At 36.8% G+C, this 23155-nt stretch overlaps 1 protein-coding gene across 1 annotated transcript in view; it reads right to left on the reverse strand.

The window, feature by feature from the left end:
- The window catches only part of LOC123680036 (nephrin-like), a 410663-nt gene that overhangs the window by 84127 nt on the left and 303381 nt on the right, over positions 1-23155 (reverse strand). The window contains exon 4 of the mRNA XM_045617684.1: positions 14636-14746. Within this exon, the coding sequence (XP_045473640.1) occupies positions 14636-14746 (111 nt within the window). The remainder of the gene's footprint in view (positions 1-14635; positions 14747-23155) is intronic.

Consider the following 23155-nt stretch of genomic DNA (forward strand, 5'->3'; position numbering starts at 1 on the left):
CACTAATACACAGTCAATTTTTTAATAGTTTTATATAATCTCTAGAATATCTCTATCCAAGCAAGCTCGATGTCGAATAGACTCACATCTTAGGTTAGACCTCTGTCATTCGCTCTAGATCATTGAAGATCTATTCTTGTTCTTTCTCTCGATAGCCTCGATGGCCTCGTCACTCGCTTGACGCTCGCAGCGCCGCCGTGACGATATGAAGTAATACTACGAGTGTAGGGTAGGATGTAATGTTGGTTGTCTCTCTCGTAATTTGTTCGGATGAAGTGATATTCTAACAAAAACCTTCACGATTTATTTCTCCAAATTCAATCATTACTTGCTATGTTTTCCAAAAAAAAAATTCAAAATTTAAACAGCTCCTTCTAGGTGCTGCAGTTTCTTTGTCAGCTAGTATATCAACCACTGCTCTGCAATTAGCAATTTTCGTGGGAAGAACAGCAAAAAATTTTTGAATACATAGCAGATATTTGACGAGGAGAAAGCTCTAATAAACTAAATTTTATAAAGCTCATAGATGTGATAATGAGAACGAATTGCTTCAATCGTGATATCACGACGATGATATGAATATTACGAATATTCATAACGTCGTAAGCTTCGAACGTGCCAACGTTGAAGCATCAGAAGTGGTAGTGTGCCGTATAATATCATTTTAACTAACGTCATTAAAATATCATTTTGCAACAAACGAACACACTACAATGTGTGTGAATACTTCAGCGATCCTTATTGCCATTCGACCTGTTCAGTGCGTCCATTATCCCATTAAAGGTATCATTGAATCCAGCAGTGATTGATAGCGAGCTTGGCAGGATATTTATTATTCTGGATGGAGAGACATTGATGTGATTCAGGCATTTGTAGAGTTTCGTCCAATAGACCTCAACTTCTATTTCTATGTAGAGAAATCTTCGAATGATTTTCATTTTGATGGAGATCCATTTAAAAAATTTATATATAATTAAGAAGAAATTACTGTTATTATTATAAATTTATTATAATGATCATCTGATTTCTTGGATTTTAGTTTTGTCTTTCAGCTATTAGCACAAAACTAACTATTTAAACTACACTCACTAATTATACTAACTATTTAAAGAACACCAATCTTTTCTAGGCCGATTGAAACCTGTTACTTTCTATTGAGGATCAACGATTAGACTATTGTTGAAAACATTACAAGAATTCCATTCTGAACGCCAATTTCCTTGTCACTATCAAGAGATTGAGAGAAAGTTTCAATCCATAATGGCTTACGTGACTTTGATCTGGCAATTCTAGTATCTGCGAGGTAAGATATAATTGGAAATAAGTTGGGGTAGATTTTAAATTTATTTCAAGATATCTTGACTGCAACCCATAAGAGAATATGGGGCGGAATTATATTTGATAGCACTGGTAACTAATTTGAGGGTGTGGATTTAATCGTTCCACTCATAATTTCCATAGGAACATTAAGCTGTGTATAAATTTTATGAACACCTTGGTGCAGAGAACGTCAACATTGAAATGTGGAATGATATCAGGTCGTCTTTTCTGATGAATCTCGATTCTCCTTGGGTGCACAAGATGGCCGAAGGAGGGTTAGACGACGTCGGGGAGAAAGACGTGAACCTCAGTTTGATGTTGAGCGTCATGTACACCGGACAGTAGGCGTTATGGTATGGGATGCTATTGCACATGAAAGTAGGTCACCTTTAGCCTTTATTCGAGGTAACATGAAAGCGCTGCGTCACCTTCAAGAAATAGTGGAGCCATATGTTCTCCCCTACCTTAACTAGCTCGAGAATCCAAGATTTCAGCAAGACAATGCCCGACCTCATGTTGACAGAGTTAGTTTAAACTTTGTCGAAGCGACCCATGATAATCTTTTTTCATGACCGCCCACATCACCCGATCTTTCACCCATAGAGCATATTTGGGATATCATTGGTAGAAGGCTTGGAAATTTACCCCAGCTCACATGGACTTTGGAGGCCCTAAGACATGAAGTACATAAAGCTTGGGATAGTATCCTTCAAGAAGAAATAGACCATCTTATTGCATCAATGCCGGGACGTGTTGGGGAGTGTATAGATAATCGCGGTGAACAACCACATTATTTACCTATTATCATCATTTACTCCTTGCTATACTATCATTACTATCTATGTTTCACCAAAAAATTCAAAATTCAAACAGCTCTTCTGGGTGTTGCAGTTTCTTTGTCAGTTAGTATTAGTTTTTTTTTCCAATAGTCTTCTGGTTACGATATCCACAATAAATCACAATTTGTTAATCATCGAGATCCAACCTTATGCGTAAAATCAGCATCGTTCCTGGATAAAATTGATGGATCAAATTGAGCTCATCAAAACCAAAGGGGCTCACCCCAAAAGGACCAGTTATCACATGTCTATCGCTTCCATCCTCAACGGATTTTACGTCCTGCCTGTTTATGAGAGAATAACGGTTAACAGCGGAGAAAGAGACCGTTCATTCTGCCCACAAACATGTCTGCCATTTCAATTCGGACGCAGCATCCGCTCAGGATCACTCGATGCCTTTCGCTTCCCGAATGGCCCACTCCCAGTTATCAAATAATCAGACGGTGCTGTCGGAATTGATTATGAACCCATCGGGTCGTTGTTTTCTATTTATGTCACAGATAATAATACAGTTTTGGTCCCTCATTTCATCCTCTGGACAGCTGGACATGCTGCGAACTCCAGAGTTCGGACCTTCGAATGGATTCGATTTGTACATCTTCGATATGACATTGGTCGCATTCATCCGCTGAATAAATCATCAAGAAAGGGAAGTGGAATTAATAAAAAGCAGAGGACACTTTTGGTTGAATGTAGAAAGAGTTGTGTAGGGGTCAGTACCTATGCAGGGATTTGAAAGATCAATTTTGATATTCATATCATTACTTTATTCGCACCATGTACGAGAAGTACGATTTTAGCTCTTAGTGATGCAAACAAAAAATGATCTAGAAGGGAAACCTAACAAGATACTATCAATTTGATAAACTCGTCTCAATTCGTTGGATATCGACTTGAAGAGTTTTCTTTAACAGTAACTAGCACGTTTTGATAATATCTCTATAAAGAAATCATCCCTTTAGTCTAGAAATATTGCTGATATGTGTGAACGTTCCATAGTGACAAGGAGACAGTAATAGTTCTTTTAGATGGAATAATTGATTTCATAGTGCGACGTGATACCATTAGGACCTCATTTATAGAGTTATTTCACACAGAACAGGATTAAGAACTTATTATTACCAGGAATTAATTTGTCAGTGATTGTTTCAGCAAGAAGTCTTGGGATTCGTGTCTGTAGTGAATTTGAAAGATGTCGAATTATTGGTATTTGGGAGGCGGGGTTGTCATTTTGAGAAATCGCTAACCGTACGAACAGAAATCCAACTACTGTTATGAGATGTTGTCAAGCGTAGTTTGATAATGCCCAAAATCGAAGAAGAGTAGGCACCTTACGTCGAAGGGGCACAAATTAAGTTCAAGATCGACGTCTGAATTTTATTGAAAGCCATTAGAGATTTGCGACAACTCGATCTTTAGCTGATGAGTGGTTGGGAGAACAAGGCCATCCTGTAACTGTCCGAATGGATTACCGCCGGATAAGATCTTTTGGACTGCAAAATTGTCGACCCCATCTTGTGTTACCTCTGACGGTTGAGCATCGCTGGCAACGATTGCAGTGGTGCAAAGAACGTCAACATTGGAATGTGGAATGGCATCAGGTCGTCTTCTCTGAAAAATCTCGATTCTCCTTGGGTGCACATGATGGCTGAAGAAGGGTTAGACGACGTCGGGGAGAAAGACGTGAACTTCAGTTCGATGTTGAGCGTCATGTGCACCAGACAGTAAGCGTTATGGTATGGGGTACTATTGCACAAGCAAGTAGGTCACCTTTAGTCTTTATTCGATAGCGCAGCGTTATCTTCAAGAAATTGTGGAGTCATATGTTCTCCACTACCTTAACAAGCTCGAGAATCCAATGTTTCAGCTAGATAATGCCCGACCTCATGTTGATAGAGTTAGTTTAAACTTTTTCGAAGCGACCCATGCGAATCTTTTACCATGGCCGCCCAGATCCTCCGATCTTTCGCCCATAGAGCATGTTTGGGACATCATAGGTGAAAGGCATGGAAATTTACCCTAGCTCCGACGGACTTTGGCGGCTCTGACACATGAAATACAGGTAGCTTGGATTAGTACCCCTCAAGAAGTAATAGACCATCTTATTGCATCAATGCCGAGACGTGTTAGGGAGTGTATTGATAATCATAGTGGACAAACACATTATCGATAATTTTATTGAAAAAATTGTAAACCTTCATTTTTTCCTCCAAATTTCAATCATTTACTCCTCGCTTCACTATCTATGTTTCATAAAAAAAATAAAATTTAAATAGCTCTTTCTGGGTGTTGCAGTTTCTTCGACACCTGTTTTATTTTCATGATGAGCTTTTTGATGGCGCTTCAGTAAATGACCGACTATATTTGCTTATACAATTTGCTCCATCAGTTCTGGTCTGAATTATCCCCTCACCTTGTTTTATTCTACTTCGGTTTATCTTTTTTATTGCTCAGTTTAATAAGTTCAAATAGTTATTTTATTATGATTTTTATTATATATTATCATTGTTGTAGCTGTTCTCGTCTTATATTCATGTGTTCATCGGTATGTCACGTACAGGTCTGACTTTTAGTGACATCTTTCTTGGTTTATTTATTGTTATTATCTTTACAGATTCATTATATTATAGGAAATTATTGCAATTTATTATGAATAAACTTCTCATTATAGTTAGTATACAATAACTGTAAGTTCTCTAATTTCATCTATTGCATCTTTGTATAATTTCATCTCAATAAATGTTCGAAATATATCTTATAGACCCAAGAAGTGAGACCTGCGGAACACCAGAATTGACAAGACTTGAAAAAAGCCATTTGGTTGATAGATGTTGGAAATTCTTCAACGTTTGTATACCTAGAAGGTCGAAATAGGTCATTTTGAATTATCACCAAGAGGAGACATAAGCTTATACTAGATCTCTCGTCCTCGCCAGAATATGCCAAGGTCACACACGACGGCCCCACATCCGTCGAAAGAAACCCTTCCGGAATGCATTACACCGTCAATTCCGGGCTAATTCCCCATACTTCAAAGTGATTCCTCTAAATTGAGCGAATTAAAATAAGCAATGCCTGACGGAGTAATGGCCTGGCCGTAATTCGGAATTGCCAGAGCCTCGCTACGTTCAACTCCCTGACGGTATAATTAAAGAGAACTTCAAAACCTGGGGGTGCTAACATTATTTAATCCCCCATGTAAGAGGTGCGCAGTTTTGATGCCCCCCCACGCCGGCAGCTGTCAAATAAAGGCGTCCCCACAGATTAAATTCATTCAATTTGAAGTAATTATTTCGTGAGTGAAAATGTGAAACCGGCCTCATTCAAGTTTAGCGTGCTCTTGTTTATTTGGTTTATTTCGGAGTTGGCGTTCTCCTAGACTACACACAGGGGGGTGGGAGGGGGGTGTTGCAGGGATGGATTATTTATTAGTTCTCCGGGAATGTGGAACGCTTCGGTCTGGTAGTTCGTTCGCTACAGGAGGGATGATCGGGATTAAGACTAATGATGGGTTGATTTGATCTTGTGTTGATGTCTGGACAGATGGAATGGTGGTTTGTTGCAGGTGCCTTTGGGGATGGACTTAGATAATGGTAGAAGTTCATTTGAATGACCGCTTTGAATTCGAATATTCTCGGGACAGAATTAGAGGAGTAACTAGAGTGGAAATGGAATCCTTAATAATATGGCTTTGATAGTTTGTCGTCTGATGAAATGAAGTGATGTATTAAACTCAAAATAATATCATACTCTAGAGAACATATGATAACTGATTACTGTTGAGATTATACTTTGCCTCTCAAACAAGCTGATATTACCTTTAGCTCACCTTCCAATTGCAGAGTTCTAAAGAACTCAAATATCTGGAAAGGATTGAAGACTATTACATCCTCACCCCTACAGATTCATCCTCCTTGTGTTGATTTGCATTGGACTTTCAATTTCTGACCAGGAATTTCTTCCCTCTTTTTCGTCATTTCCATATAATGCTATTCCCATTAGGTGATTTCTGAGCCGAGAGTACTCTGTCGTGAGCCAGTGAGGAGGTGAAGAATATTCGGTATTGAAATCCGAAGACTATTTGGATCTTGCAGCATTCGAATTCCGAAGTTACGTTTTGGGCTGACATATCCCTGGGAGATTCCGCCAGGGATGTTCAATTTCGGGTTCCTTCTCCTCTTGAAACTCCTCCTGTATGTTTCTATCCAAAACAAGGCATTTGTGCTTCCTGTCTGGCAAGTGTAAAGGCCTCTTCCTTTCATTTTATTTCTGAGTAACCAGGAATCTAGCTTCATTCATAATATTTTCTGGCCTTTCCATATCAACTCTAAATCGATAGCATGGGAGCTCAGTTTTAAATAGCAGCTTAACTATCATAATGGATATGTCACAATTCTAGGTTCGTTTCTATCCATATGTCGATATGAGTAATTAAGACTGAAAAAACACCTGAACAGAAGCCAAACGAAATTGAAAACCTAGTGCCTAGGCCATATATCTCAAGTTATTATTTATGAACCATCTGCGAACATATAAAGCTTTTTCTTCTATTTTTCAGTCTTCCTTCCTACTTAGCATCGTATTATAGTTTTTGTCGGTGCTAACTTTCCTGGTCATTAGCAAGTATCTATGATGAGATGTACTTAGTTACAGAGCACCACACTCATTGAACTATTACCTGCTCCTTCCCAAAATAATCTGATAATGGCCTGATGCATAGAACTCTATGTCTATGTAGGAGATGTGTTATAATCTCAAGTGACACGGGATTGCCGTAATACCATTAAGCAACTGGCCAGAGGGAATAAAGTAACTCGACTATGGTTATCCAGGCGTTGTGGTATTGAAGTAAACGAAAAAGCCGATTAACTTGCAAAAATGACATCAAGGTTCGCCTTGAGACCTTCTTTGGGTTTGGAAATATAAGGCAGCGGTCTAACAAAGGGAATATGACAATAGAAAACCCTCTGGAGAAACACTTCGGGTCTTGCTCAGGCAAAGAAATTCGTGGTGCTTTCACCGACCTATACCAGGAAGCTTCTGGAGCTACCACGAGCTGAGCTTCGGGTAATGGTGGGATTGCTCACAGGACACTGTTGATGCAAATATCTGTTGTACCGCATAAGTGTGTCAGCAGATGAATCTGCAGGCTCTGTGGAAAGGAAGTAGAAACAGCCAAACACATAGTATGCAAATGTCTGGGGTTGACTGGTCTAAGAACCACTCACAGTTCAGGATACTCATGAAGTAATATCTTTAGGACACCTTCAGGAGCCTTGGGCTCCTAAATATGTTGGTTTAATTTCTCGTATCGACGGCCTCTCTGGGTTTGTATGAATAGGTGGGTTAAGAACAAAAGATCAAATTGGTCGCAGTACCCGTAAGGCTAACAGAAGCGCAACGGCCCACTTATTCAGTGAATACTAATAATAATCTCAAGAGCTTTTGCAGGACATGTTCTCAGCTGCAGTGATACAAGGCTTTTGTGTATCTTCCTCAAGCAATTCTTATTCACTTCTTTTGTCAGACATAGAATGATTTAAGTGACGATTCACGAATACTCATTCACTTAAAGAATACAAACGTTCTACTGCAATATTTTATGAAAACTGATATCGTGGAATCAGCAACACTCTGCGCATTGTTCACGGAAAATGATGGTCTGAGGCTGATTGACTAAATTAGCATGGTTTAGGTTTTAAAGGATGCCAAGTCTACATACTTTTGATCCGAAGTTTTGAGTTCATAAATATACTTACTCCACTCCAATGTCAAATGAATGTTATCGTAGAATTCTAGGAAATATTTCGAAGATAAACGATAACAACTACCTTCAAGAAATTATAGAATTAATTTTGAAATCCTCGACCAAACGAGAAACCTTTCTTCGTCATTTGTAGGAAATCTGTACACACAATTTCATTGCATTTGCTAGTTTTGTTATTTTACCCAACTATTTCCAATTTCAGTTCATTCGATTGAAAAACATTACAGAATCATCGCATCTAGTTTATAAAATCGTGAAACCAGGATCAGTCGAAAAGAAGCAAAAAACCTCTAGAGTACCCACGTCCACTATGCCAGATTGACAGTAACACCGATAGTGCATTTATTCTATCAATTTCACCTATGGGATCACTCGCGTGCATCCCCCTAGCCCCAATTAGGTTTATTTATAGAGGGGGCCAATGAATTTTGCATGGACACGGCTTGAATAGGTGGAGAACCAGCGAAACCATTACTCATTCATTATGTATAAACGCTCACCTTGTCAGGGGCTCGGTAATGGTCAGCGAGATTAAATAATTGATGATAATGTCTAACTTTCTTAACTCCGTGACAGGTCTTTACATCTCCCGGAGGACTTACTGGGACTAAACGCCTGGAGCCGGCCTCGAACTTGCCGGCCCGCCGACATAAACAACAATTTATTGCGTGCCAAGTCTGAATCCAGATTGAGGACCGCACGCCGCTGGCTGAAAGCCTCTTAAATCCCGCCTAATGACCGACAAAAAGTTATCGGATATTAGAAATATCGCGCTGGAAAAGTTGCGAGATGTGTCGGGAGAGATGTCATCAATTTCCTGTGCCTAAGGCAGGGGTGGGGAGTAGTTTTTCGCCTGGGGAGCTTCAGATAGGTAGGGTATACATACTGGAATAGTTTTTGAGCCCTCGTATCTCCATAGAACGTCCTATTATACAGTATTAGAACTATTTAGAGGGGCACTACAGGAATATCGAAAACAGAGAGACAGAGTGGCTTGAATTACAAAGAAGTTGCGTTATTTAGGGATTGGTGTGTTGGTGTTAACAGATCCGAAATATCTATGGTTCCCGAGATATCTCGAAAAAACTAAAAATCGAGATTTTCTTTTTTCTGTATGACTCGTTTGTTTCTGGAGATAACTGCACAAAATCCGGTTTGTAGCCATTATTCATCCTGATAAAAATGTTTATCATTCATTTATTATTCATATTAAATTAATTTCACGACATCAAGACAATTTTTCAGTTCTGGAAAAGTACCTCCCCGAGCGGGACTCGAACCCGCAACCTCCGAATTACTAGTCCGATGCTCCAGCCTTTAAGCTATCAAGGAAGTTGAAGCTCTGCCGCAATGAGGAACCACTAATCCCAGAATTGAGTTTTAATATGCCTTAGAAACTATATTTATAATTCGTATGGGTTGAGGAAAGTTGCTGAATGCAGAATTTCATGTTGGGCGACTCAAAAATGTGCTTTGGGGTGCACGCACATGCTTAGTTTCATTTTGAGACATTCGAAGGAATTAAGTGATATCAAAACCCTTAAACATCTCTTTAGTCTAGTTCACTTGGGTTTCCTTTTTGTGTTGTGCGTCCATACTCTCATGTTGACAGAAACAGAAAGGGTTCTTGCTTAGCAACTCCAACAGATTGGTAATCCCTTGTACTCTGATTGATTGTTGTTCTATTTAAATAAGGTCCCTTGTTCTTCATATCCCATTCTTTCATCTTGTTATCTTGTTCATCCTCTTTTCCAACAAATATTAGATTTATAAACATTATAATTCATATAATATTCATGTATATGGGAATCTTCGTGAAAATTAACAGTGACTCATCGCCCTCCTTGTCAGCCACTGGCCCCTTGGATAAGTTCAGGTGGAGACTGATATATCCCAGTTTACTCTGAGTATTGCTGACTTTTTCCCACTACAGTTAATATTTCAGGGTTTTCCTTATTGAGAAGTTTGCGGTTGGTAGTTGTAGCTGCCTCTGATTGGTTCGAAAGTTTTCGGAAGGGTAAGAATTCTTGAGGAGATGTTCGAAGGTGTCATTAACTGATAGATACTCCATTTTCTTTCCCCATCTCCGCACCATACACTATATCCTTACGGTGAGTGTGGAGAAAATCCAATAAATTTTGTGAAGTAGAATAACTCTAATTCGCAAGGTCGCACAAGGTTCATTGTTTCTATAAATGGAAAAACACTCATCATAAAATGTTTATGTTTTTTCTATACCGACTCTCCTAGGCCTTTGTGAAACTTCTCAAAACCTTAGAGCTTGAGCGAATTAGGAGAAGCTGTTGTGTTTCATACATTGAAAACTAGAAACTACAGAAATTAATAGATAGGAGCGCTCAAAAAGTGTTGTCATAACATTATAATGAATCGAGGACACTTATAAAATATATCAGTGAAGCTATGGCGAAAAGGAATACAATTCGTCAGGACTCCAATTATCCAATTAGCTTTCCTCTGAAATACCTGATTTGCAAGACAATCCCCTGCAAACCGGAAGCTCAGACTTAGGAAAGTAAATATTTTATGAAGCCGTACTCTCAGATCCTTCCTTTCGTTGGAGATTTAATAATTCACAAACTTCACCAACTCAAACGAAAGAAATATTTAATTTGTATGCAGTCAAAGCCCGGATTCACTTTTAGGGTTATGCATTCCGAAATTATCAAACCTGAAGAACTTGAAGAACTGCATAAATAGCTCGGAGAGGAGAGATTGGAAATTATGCTTATCAACGTGAAAAAAGTTGGAGGTGGTTTTTCTGACGGAATGAACATCTGCATTCTGAATGTTGACTGGGATTTTTGAGACTTCCTAGCGAACTGTCAAAATGTATGATTACCGTCGCTGTGCCTTTTTTATCATCAAGAGAACACAGTTTCGTAATTCTTTTCAGTCAAATTTTTTTTCTATGAATTCTAAAAATTCCAATTCGAGATATTTAAAAACGAGTTTTGTTGTTTATAATAGCCCATATTGAATAAATTAGTTTATAGATGGTTATCCTAACTAAGATTATGGTCCTAATATGGTCTTGAAGAGCATACCACAGTTAGAAAGCGAATAATATTCAAGCCGTCGCGCAGCCCAAATTGTGTTCATCCCCACTTTGCCATTTGATCAGAAAAAGCTATGAGAGGTTAACAGCAGGGAATATTTGAATAATTGTATTGTTATTTAGTAGTTATCGTGGCAGTTTAGTAGCGTTGTATTAGAGTAATATAATCCAATCATTTCTCCTCATTTTGATTTTATTCTCTTTCTACTGTCAAAATGTATGATCACCGTGAAGTCGCTGTGCACTTTTTCATCATCAAGAGAACACAGTCTAATTTTTTTTCTATGAACTCTAAAAATCCCAATTCGAGATATTTAAAAACAAGTTTTGTCATTTATAATAGTCCATTGAATAAATTAGTTTATAGATGGTTATCCCAACTAGATAATGGCTCCGATATGGTCTTAAAGAGCATACCACAGTTAGAAAGCGAATAATAATCAAGACGTCGCGCAGCCCAAAGTGTGACCATCCCCACTTTGCTATTTGATCTGAAAAAGCTATGTGAAGTTAACAGCAGGGGATATTTGAATAATTGTATTATCATTTATGAATTTCTACTGTCAAAATGTATGATTACCGTTAAGTCGCTGTGCACTTTTTCATCATCAAGAGAACACAGTCTAATTTTTTTTCTATGAACTCTAAAAATCCCAATTCGAGATATTTAAAAACCAGTTTTGTCGTTTATAATAGTCCATATTGAATAAATTAGTTTAAAGATGGTAATCCCAACTAGATTATGGTCCCGATATGGTCTTAAAGAGCACACCACAGTTAGAAAGCGAATAATAATCAAGACGTCGCGCAGCCCAAAGTGTGACCATCCCCACTTTGCCATTTGATCTGAAAAAGCTATGCGAAGTTAACAGCAGGGGATATTTGAATAATTGTATTGTCATTTATGAATTTCTACTGTCAAAATGTATGATTACCGTGAAGTCGCTGTGCACTTTTCATCATCAAGAGAACACAGTCTAATTTTTTTTCTATGAACTCTAAAAATCCCAATTCGAGATATTTAAAAACAAGTTTTGTCATTTATAATAGTCCATTGAATAAATTAGTTTATAGATGGTTATCCCAACTAGATAATGGCTCCGATATGGTCTTAAAGAGCATACCACAGTTAGAAAGCGAATAATAATCAAGACGTCGCGCAGCCCAAAGTGTGACCATCCCCACTTTGCTATTTGATCTGAAAAAGCTATGTGAAGTTAACAGCAGGGGATATTTGAATAATTGTATTATCATTTATGAATTTCTACTGTCAAAATGTATGATTACCGTGAAGTCGCTGTGCACTTTTTCATCATCAAGAGAACACAGTCTAATTTTTTTTCTATGAACTCTAAAAATCCCAATTCGAGATATTTAAAAACCAGTTTTGTCGTTTATAATAGTCCATATTGAATAAATTAGTTTAAAGATGGTAATCCCAACTAGATTATGGTCCCGATATGGTCTTAAAGAGCACACCACAGTTAGAAAGCGAATAATAATCAAGACGTCGCGCAGCCCAAAGTGTGACCATCCCCACTTTGCCATTTGATCTGAAAAAGCTATGCGAAGTTAACAGCAGGGGATATTTGAATAATTGTATTGTCATTTATGAATTTCTACTGTCAAAATGTATGATTACCGTGAAGTCGCTGTGCACTTTTCATCATCAAGAGAACACAGTCTAATTTTTTTTCTATGAACTCTAAAAATCCCAATTCGAGATATTTAAAAACAAGTTTTGTCGTTTATAATAGTCCATATTGAATAAATCAGTTTAAAGATGGTTATCCCAACTAGATTATGGTCCCGATATGGTCTTAAAGAGCACTCCACAGTTAGAAAGCGAATAATAATCAAGCCGTCGCGCAGACCAAAGTGTGACCATCCCCACTTTGCCATTTGATCTGAAAAAGCTATGCGAAGTTAACAGCAGGGGATATTTGAATAATTGTATTGTTATTTAGTGGTTATCGTGGCAGTATAGTAGCGAAGTATTAGAGTAATATAATTCAATTTTTTCTCCTCATTTCGATTTTATTCACTTCCTTACTGAATCTTCACCCACCAGGTTCATCAGGATATAGTATTTAGTATGTAAAAATATGGGTGTCGCCCAATTTCCATGTCGTTATTCGAATCAACATAAAAATTTCGCAACTTCCGCATAAAAGCTGAAAGAGTGACACTACACCGTTCCACAATGAATATAGTCGTTTATTTCACGTTGAGCAACCACGAACAGCAACAAAGTCACATGAATGAGCGTTTTTGGTGTCTGGGGAAGTTTCTTTTGTGAATATATTAAAACTAAACTCATTATTCTGACGAGGCGCGTTCACAGCAGTTTCACGATTGTGCGGACAAATTTTGTTTTGTACAGGCGAAAACTTTGAAATGTCTGTCGGGGAAAAAAAGTGAGGTTTGAGACATCGCCGTGGAGGGCTTGTTGAACTTTTGTATGAATAATCATTCCTTGGCCAGGGTCAGGGGAGACGGGCTTGTTCTTAACTTTGCTCATAAAGTACTCAAGGCTTGGGGGGTTCTTGCCGATGGAAATTGGGAAAGAACAAGATTAAGCATCATCAGACATATTCATTAAGCGCTCATTCACCGAACAGAGCGCTATATCATTTAGTTACTATATTCGTAGTTCTAAAAGGAGATTTTGAAAATAGAATATTTCCAGCTTTGATAGCCCAAAGAAAAGAGAAGTTAAGTATCGGACCACTGCAAGGCATCGAAAAGCCTCCTAATCTATTTGGCCAGATAACCTTCTACAGGATTTATGTAAATGCAGAAGTTGACTACGATTTTAGGATAAATAGTATATATACTTCGTTATGAAAGCACATTCTCGAATTCCAATGCCTCTGTCAACATTTAACTACTAGATATACAATGTACTATTCCTTGATTAAAATGATATAATTTCCACCTTATCATTATAAATTATTGAGAAATTAAAATTGAATACCAATTTTACTTATAGAACGAGGCAGTAACTTCAACAATTGTACTGAATATAAGTTTTCATTTGTTGTGTCTAGGTCATTTGGTGAATATATGAATATATCAACATTTCCTATTTGCGTTTCCTGATTTTTTTGTGGAATGGAATGCATGGTAATGGAGGCGTCGGTAAAGTATTTAACTGTTTAGCCCATTAGAAAAGAATTACTATCATAACTCGAACACGAGAATAGATGCTCATTTGCTTCATTAATAAAAATAGTTGAGGTATTATTGTACTGAATATAGCGACTTTCACATTGTACACTTTTTTATTTTTAAAGGTACAAGGTTTTTTGATTTTGTTGGAAACACATCTAGTGAGGCACCTACAAAATGTAGTTTTATCTCATGGAGCTCACGATCCTCAAGTTACTATGCATTAACCCCAATGTCTCGTTATTTTGAAACTAAATATAGACTTTTTAATTGAAACGAATCAATATTTTATGATTTATTGAGAGAAAAATTCAGGTGATTATAATTTCAAAACCTTCAGGTGGTGATGAAAATAACTGAACCACCGTATATCGACCAAGAACATATTTTGGAAATTTCGAGACTGTCTCATCAAAAATCTAAACATTGAGTTTATTATTGTTAATTGTTTTCACTACTTACCTCCTCTTACTTCACAAGTGAGTATGAGGTCAGCACCCTCTTCAAGTGGTCCAACAACACCGTTGACGTCTCTCCCAGAATTGTCATAAAGGAGCATTTGATGAGGAGGAACTGAAAGAGATTGATAAAATTCAGTTCCAAAAATTTTATATTTATTCTTATATGAATTCAAACTTTCAACGTCATTCCGAATAACATTGAACTACTTAATCAAAAAAAAACTTTCTCATTCATGCGCCAATTGCGCTCTTGAAGATCAATAACTATACATATAGGTTAGTATAAGTACTTTCATGCAATTGGCGCATGTATGCACGAGTGCCTTTGAGCACTTAACTTCAAGTTAGTCCTTTCTCAATTTTTTTTCGATATTCTCCTTGAATTATTTATGATTGATGACGTCATCAATCTTAGAAGTCGAAGAAACTTGAAATTGTTATTCTTAATACATACGCAAAGTTTTAACTCTGTTCTCACTGAAAGCAAAGGTTTTTTTCCATATTCTGCTTGAATTTCATATGGTTTTAATAACATAATCAACAGAAAATTTTGCAAAAAATTATTCCATATACACATGCAAAATTTAAACTCGATCGGATTAGTAATCACAGAAATATTGGGCTGTAGTGACTTTGTCTGCTCAAAGATGGCGTTATGAGTTTCGCGCCACATTTACTTTGGCCCCGGCGGAATTATAGGGGTCGACGCGTTGCAGCTGAGTCACCTCTCCACGATGGTGTGAGAGGCTGAATTGCTTAACTGTTGAATCCACCATCGATCTAGGGACGTAACACGGTAATCCCTTGGGAGAGGGTGCACCTACACAAACTTTGCTCGAGGAAGACTCGCCAAAAGGTAATTGTTTTCGAATATTCTTTTTGGGTTATCTATGATTCAAATTTTGTGATCACCTCGAAATTTTGCACGGAGCTTGAAATTGTTTTTCAAATCAACACCCAAAATCTCAACGCAGTCAGTTTTGTGGTTACGAAAATTTAAGGTGATTTTTCCACGTTATTCTTCTTGAACTTGTAGTTTCGGTGACATGATCGACATAAAACTTTGCAAGAACTTTGAATCCTTTTTGAGGTTTTCACTTTTATCAATGGTTTTGAAATTATCAGGAAAAAAATTTTTCGAAAGGATGTACCTACGGAACCCCTAGTCGTATTTTGCCCATTAACGCACTCAAGCGTGGTATTCAAGATACGAACCTACTCTACGAATTTCAAGTTTCAAGTTCGTTTCGGAATTTATGTTGTATACGACCAAACAGTAACGAACCATCATATTGTTTGAGACTATTTTTGCCTCAAAATTAAAAAATTACTGACATTTTGATTACACGATAAAGCAACTGGTTCAAGGAATATTCGCTTGAAAATGAGGTGAAAAAGCGTAAACCAGTTTAGAGTGTTGATAGAACAAATGATCCAATTAATTTACCAATTTGAATAGATAATTTACATTATACGATCTTCATCAATTCAAGTGGTACACAAAAAGAGTTCTAGAACTCGATCTCAAAAAACAACAATTGGGCGTCTTATCTTCCGACCTCTTGAAAGTCCAAGAACGAGAACGGAAACGCGCCAACTCGGCCAATAAATAAAGTACTCGAGATGTTTCATTTACGTTCATTACTTCCAAAAGTGAATTCAATTAACTGCGATAAGTGTAAGAAAGAGGAAAAATAATCATTAAGAGGAATAAAGTGGTATTTATCTTATAAAGGAACGGAAATTGGAACAATGGAGCGATTACCGGTACCCCGATTTATTGACTTTCGATAAGATTCTCCGAACTTGGAGAGAGGCGCTGTGTTTCTAACCGTTTCGGGATTTTTTTTTCTGTCGCTATTAGGAATATATCACGCCTACTTCCACCGGTGAAAGAAAATCGATGCTCGAACGGAATGAACTCCTTTTAGATCTTTTTGCTCGCAAGTTACGAGGAATGAACCGAAATTTAACTTTACACTTTTCACTGGAAGACTTTTGTCCATATTTAGTTAGAAAATGGTTTTTGGGACCTCATTCTTTGAATAGAGAACGTTCGACCCACTAATGACGAATCCGGCCTGAAATTCGATTGTGTCTCCCATATGACCGGATGAAAACTATATAACACTCGAACGGAGATACGTAGAAACTTGAAATTTCCAGGAAAAGATGAAGATCGTTAATGAATCCGAAAAATTTTAGATTTGATCTAGATAAAACTATGCTTTTGGATATAAATTTACAATTAAAAGCACTTTGCGGAATTTCGAGCTGATCACATCATAAAAACTATGAACAAGTAACGAGTATAACAAAAAAGCATAATATTTTCGCGACGACAGATCCAATAGGAATGATATTTCGATTGTATATTAAAAAAAAACATCGAGAAAAACTAATATTTCAGTTAAAACAGATTCCACTTGAGATTTAGCAAGTTTATATAGAATAATAATTTTGATTTCCTTACAAACATTTGTGTTGATCTCGTCATCAGAATAATAGAAAATTCTAGCAGAATTTGGAAAATATTAGGAAAACACTGATGTGAAGTGAGTAGCTTTTGAGCTTTCATTCATTGTTTCGTTAATTGCATCCATATACACAAGGGGGTCCCTGAATTGGAGGTAGAAATGAAGATGACACATTCCTCGGATCATTTTCAGAAAATAAGTCTTATAAACACTTTATGAGTTTATGTCATTGTTTTTTTGTTAATTTTTTTCTCATAGCACCTTTCCTTCGAAAGATATTAAACTTGAATATGTCATAGATATTTCAATTTGACAGTTTCAAGTTTTCATCACGCGAAATGCCGATTTTCAAGAAAAACCAAATTTCGTTTGTAGACTTGTAATTTGAAAAATGTAGAAAAAAACTTTGGTTCAGTAATAGGCTTTTTAATTTTTTATAGTTTTACTTATCTGCTATCGATTTCGAAATAAAAATCAAACGATTCTTTATCGATCTATATCAAGTTAAGCAATAAATATGCAAAATCAAGTCAAGTCAAGCTCAAGTATGTAATTTTTCACAAGCTTGATTTTCAAGTCGAGTAGTTGGTTCAAATGTCAAGCTACTTGGCTTGATGAATACCTATTTGTAATCTTCAGGAAAATCCAAATTATTGAAAAGATCAAGTTATTAGGCTGTGATGAATAAATTGATTATAAGTTTTGGTACTTATTTACCTAATTCATAGCGAAGATTATTGAAGATTCGATAAACTGGTATAATTATCACACAAAATACGACTACAAGAAACACCCCGTATTTCGAAAACAAAGCGTTTGGTGGTCCATGATTATGGGATTTTTTTTTTCTTGAAAGTTTCCTCTGATTTTCCTTTGTACTTCCAATTTAGAAAAACCTTATATAGCTATATACAGTTACATTTTGACTCCTAATAGAACGATAAAATGCTAACAGAAATTCAATTCGATAAAAAAAAAGTGAAACATCATTATAGAAACCTGGAAAAATCTACAAAACACTATCACTATAAGGATTTCAATGGAATATATTCATTCAATGAAATGTTCGCATTCGAATGCTTCTTTGTTGTAGAGACTCAACAACTCAATCTTGACATGTATATGCAAACCACAACAGCACTCGCAATTCTTAGCTGTGTACCGCTCGCCGCATAAATAGAATCTGCGATGGAAATGTCATTAATTTGAATGTAGCGTGAATAAATAGGAGAAACCAGATTATTCAGAGAGATGTGAAAAATAGTGGTTGAAAAAGGGAACGGAAGGTCGACAAAAAAAACATTTTCTGATGGAAAGTTTTTAATGGGACTGAAAAGAGGTAAACAATACGTTTAAAAACTGGTACTAATGATAAATGTTGATATTGTGAGAATTGTTTAATAGAATTGAGTTTTGTCATAACTTCTAATTGTGTCAATTACGTTTTTGGTCGATCTCATCTGACAAATCTTGATAAATACTTAGTTCATATAAATCTGTTATATATCTATTCAAGATAATTACAAAATTCCAACTAATATACGATTCATATCGATTTCTCACATTCTCCAACCTTCTCAATTCTCTTGAAAATGAAAATTTAAATATATAATTGAAAACAACTATTAAATCTTTCTGGTGTCTTCAGTAACCTCCCGTATCTAGATCTTCTTTCTTGGTTTGCCTCTTTCCTACCATCCTCCCCACCAGGCGACAGGGGTATTGAAAATTCGTTTCACTATCTTCGAATTGGAGACAATTTGGAACTTCACCCCAATCAATTTTCTTGGGATGATTTCGAGTGGACTTTAAGTCCTCAGGTTTTTGTATCTAAAGCTTTCGTATCGTCGAACTCTTAACTTTCTTAATTTTGTCATATTTCTTCTTTTTTCTCTATTATCTGTTTTGCTCTATCCTTTCTCCTTCTTATCTACCAGGTACTTCTTCATTTTTAGTTGAGTCATTTCACTTTTCTTCCAATTTGAATGGGTTGTTAACCAACTCCAAAAGTTTTCTATTCAGAGGTAGAGCTTCGATGTCCTCTCCATCGTTGTGATACTCCAATTTATTGTTTTTCCAAACTAAACTTCTTGTGGCGTCATCAGATATTTTTGCGAAAACCCAATTGCTTCTTCTCACGAATTTTCGTGAGTCTTTCTCCCCCCATCCAATTTGTTGGATTTTTTGGTCACTGGACATTAGTTTGAGGTTATTCTCGAAGAATTCATATAGTTCATTTTTTTTAGTATTCTTATTTTCAATTTCTTTTGTTTTTTTTTTGCGTTTTTGACGAAGATCGACTCTCATCAGATACAAAAAACTGGTATTCTTGACTAGGCTGGATTGATATTTTTGCATATCTATTGAAGTTTTCGAAGAAGCTTAAAAGCAATCTCAAGTTTCTGGTATAAATGAATTTGATGTTCTTACGAACGCTCAAAGGACGTTCTTAATTTCCAAAGCAACTTTCTTCGTTTTGGAACTAGCCTTCGAATTCCACAAATAAAATGTATAGCTTGGTAAGTTTGTTTCTAGATTCAATATTATTTGATATAAAATCAGTTCTTCCCCATATGATTCCAGTGTATCTAACTCTCCATTCAATTCTTCATCATCCACCTCTTCGTTGATGGGTTTACGCCCATCAACTAAAAGAACCAGAAGCCAGAAAATCAAAATTTTGTACCGTATTGACGGAACCGTTTGGTATTTGGTTTTTCTGTTAATTTCGAAACTACCCATTCGATCCAAATGAAACTCAACAATGAGATCGAAGATAAAAATTTTAAGCTTCGTGCTGAATTTTGTGTCGATAGTGTCATCAGAACCAAAGAAAATTGAAGCATAATATCCATATAAACTAATATTTGACAATAGATCCAACCAAGTTCAAATTTTGCAACCAAATACAAAAAACCATACGAAATTTCGTTTTGATAGTGAATCATAGAAAATTCAAGCACAACATAGACAAAGAAATTAAGAAAACAGTGAAGTGAGTCAGCAGCATTTGGGAGCTCCTTCATTTCATGGTCCAATTGCTTCTTTGGAGATTACCTATCCCTCTATATACAGTCCTGTGGTCTTCAAGGGTACAACTAAATCATAGGTGAACGAGCATTCAAATACTTCAGACTCCACGTCAGTGCTTTCTTAAGTTTTTACATAAAACAAACCGTAAACAATTATTAAAGAAAGAAAATGAAAAGTCATTACCGAAGGCAGGCATTAAACGATAACTAAAGACTATGCTATTAGAGACTCGTAACTCTTGAAGCCACCCCGTTCAACCCTGAATTATGAACCAGCGACCAGAACCACTCCCCGCATAATTCCCACCCCTGTTCTATGTCAATCTAACAACGCAATTTATCTATCCCCCCTTCAAGGTTAACCGTAGAAGAAATGAACAATAAACGATCTAAGGATAAGGCTGTATTTACCTGCAATTATCAACTCGTTTGCGGGCTGGCCTATTATCTAACTTGTTACCTGCGTCAACAGGGGAAGGCCGACAAGTTTAATCTTGATTAATGAACTTCCTTAGTGGAATTTACCGATACTGAAAGCCTTCTGGCTCACGATGAAACCTTCTGGTGTTTCCAACTGAATTTGACGTTTGAATAATTGACTAATAATGCTGACATGGTGATCCCCGACCGGTGTCTTAGGTTATATCATGGGGATTTTCTGGAGTTGATTGAAACGAGGTGGGATATTGCGAAAGGTGGATATCAAAAAGGCAGAACAGATGGATTATTTAGGAGCTGCGTCATGTTTGGGTAGTTAATCTGGGATGTGTGGTGATTAGTGGGAATATGTTGCGAAGAGGATGTGGGTGTTAAGACTTTGTAGACCCAAGAATAGAAATCAACTCACAAATGAGAAGTTTGTTTTAATAATAATGAAAATGAAGCCTCTGCCTTAAAAAAAATCAAAATATATAAGATCGATACAATTATACAAAATTTCCTGAAGTTCTCAATGGGCAATTGAAAAACGAACATATAGCTTTCCACGGCAAACATAACAAGCAAGTAGATCCCAATTGAGAGGGGAATTTTTCAAGGAGACTTCTTGAGCCCTTAATGGTTCAGCTCGGCGCTGAACCCACTCTCCAAAAAGCTGAAAGCTACTGAAAAGGGTTTCAATATTAGAGGTAATAGTAGTTTCATCATCCTCAATTATCTGCTGAAGATGCATGATTTGAAACTGATAACAGGCAATAAGAACCATCTAGCAATTATGGTCAAACTGGTGGAAAGTTTTTCAAAAGATGTAGGTATGGAATTCCATACCTACGAGTGTCGTACTCTCAGCGTGGTGCGAGGAAGAATTCAAGATGAACCGGTTACTCTTGCGGATGAACAGGAAATATGAACAATGTCGGATGATCTTAACCTTGGGATGAAGCAGAACCGTCGAATCAACCACCAGAGAATGATGTAAGACTTAATTACCGAATTCATTAGGAGAACTGAAAGAAAATTAAAAACAAACCTCAACAGCAGGAACATGATGGGAGCCATCAATACACATGCATATTCAATTCTAACATAATTCGGAATAGGAGTAAAACAGACATCAAAAATGAAAACTGAAAACACTGATGACGAAGGCAAACAAGCTACATCCGAAACGCAGCATTGAGAGGACAACACTGCTGAGAAATAAAGGAGGCAGGGGCCTTATGGACATCATGGAACTTGCTCGTGGGCAGATAGAAATCCTACGAGAATATTCATCATCAAGCAAGTACATCAAAGGTTCAAAAAACTTTGTGAGAAGCAGACGAATCAACACCTTTACAACTGCACAAGGAGCAATTTTCATACAACCATTAGACAGAACAAGAAAAACTGCAACGATGGAGAGAAAAGCCCATATATGGAAGACATTTTAAGGGGATGAACCAGGATCATGTCGACATTGAAGAGTCGAACTATTGGCTAACATCAGGTGCAATGTACCCAGAAACGGAAGGTTTTTTTTCAGCCATCCAAGATCAAGTGATCACAACGAGAAATTACGGAAAGTATATCATAAAGGATAAAACAATTACTGACGATCAAAGCCGATATGGGTGTCCTAGGAATGAGACAATCCATCATATCCCAGGAGGATGTCAAATGTTTGCAGGAAATGAATATAAAGAGAGACACGATGGCGTAGAAAAGATACTACACCAAGAATTGTCAACCATATTAAAAATAATGATTTCTGAAAAAGGGCCTACTTCAAGTACCGACCGGAGACCATATTGGAACCTCGAATTTCAGATAAAGCGCTAGTGTGGAATGATATCAACGAGAACTATTCCAATTATCATCTGAACAACTGGAATAGTACCCAAAAATCTCAAGAGAAATATCAATCAACTAGGACTATGTTGTAGGAGTATGTATGTAGGTAATATAATGTAAACAGCTGAAAAATTTCTTATTACATCCATATAATGCATAGATCCTTCTTGTAATTGACTTGTCCTATATTGTTATATTTCAATCCACAGGATCAATAAATATTATTATTATTACAGAAAAGTCTTGAAGAATATCGAAAAAGGATTGAGGGAGTGACTGATCTGAATTCAGGAGTTTTGAGTAGTCGTTCATTCATGAGCCAATTACGCACTGTATATTGGTATATTATGTGGCCTTCAAGGGCTCAATTAACGCATGAAAGACGAACGCTCAAAAGCCGCGGACTTAACGTCAATGCCTTCCTCATTTTTGTGAGTTGGTACCATTATTTATGAAGCAATTGATAAAATCTTTATGGTCTATTACTCTATAAAACATAGATCAGCAACTGTACCAAGCTGCCTTCTTATTAGTAGAAGCAAATATAAGTTTTCATGAAGGAACAAAAAGATCTGCAACAGTTCTTCGTCACTGAACCTAAATTTAGCTTCTGGCGTGAGAAATTCAAGTTGCAATATAATTTCCTATCTTTATGGGCAGAATAAGGAAATATCTGATGAAAGCCTTATTGCTAGTTTTGTTCACGATATGATTATTCGAAGATTCATATTTCTTTGGAAG

This window comes from Harmonia axyridis, chromosome 1, assembly GCF_914767665.1.
Source record: "Harmonia axyridis chromosome 1, icHarAxyr1.1, whole genome shotgun sequence".
In the NCBI taxonomy this organism is placed as follows: Eukaryota; Metazoa; Arthropoda; class Insecta; order Coleoptera; family Coccinellidae; genus Harmonia; species Harmonia axyridis.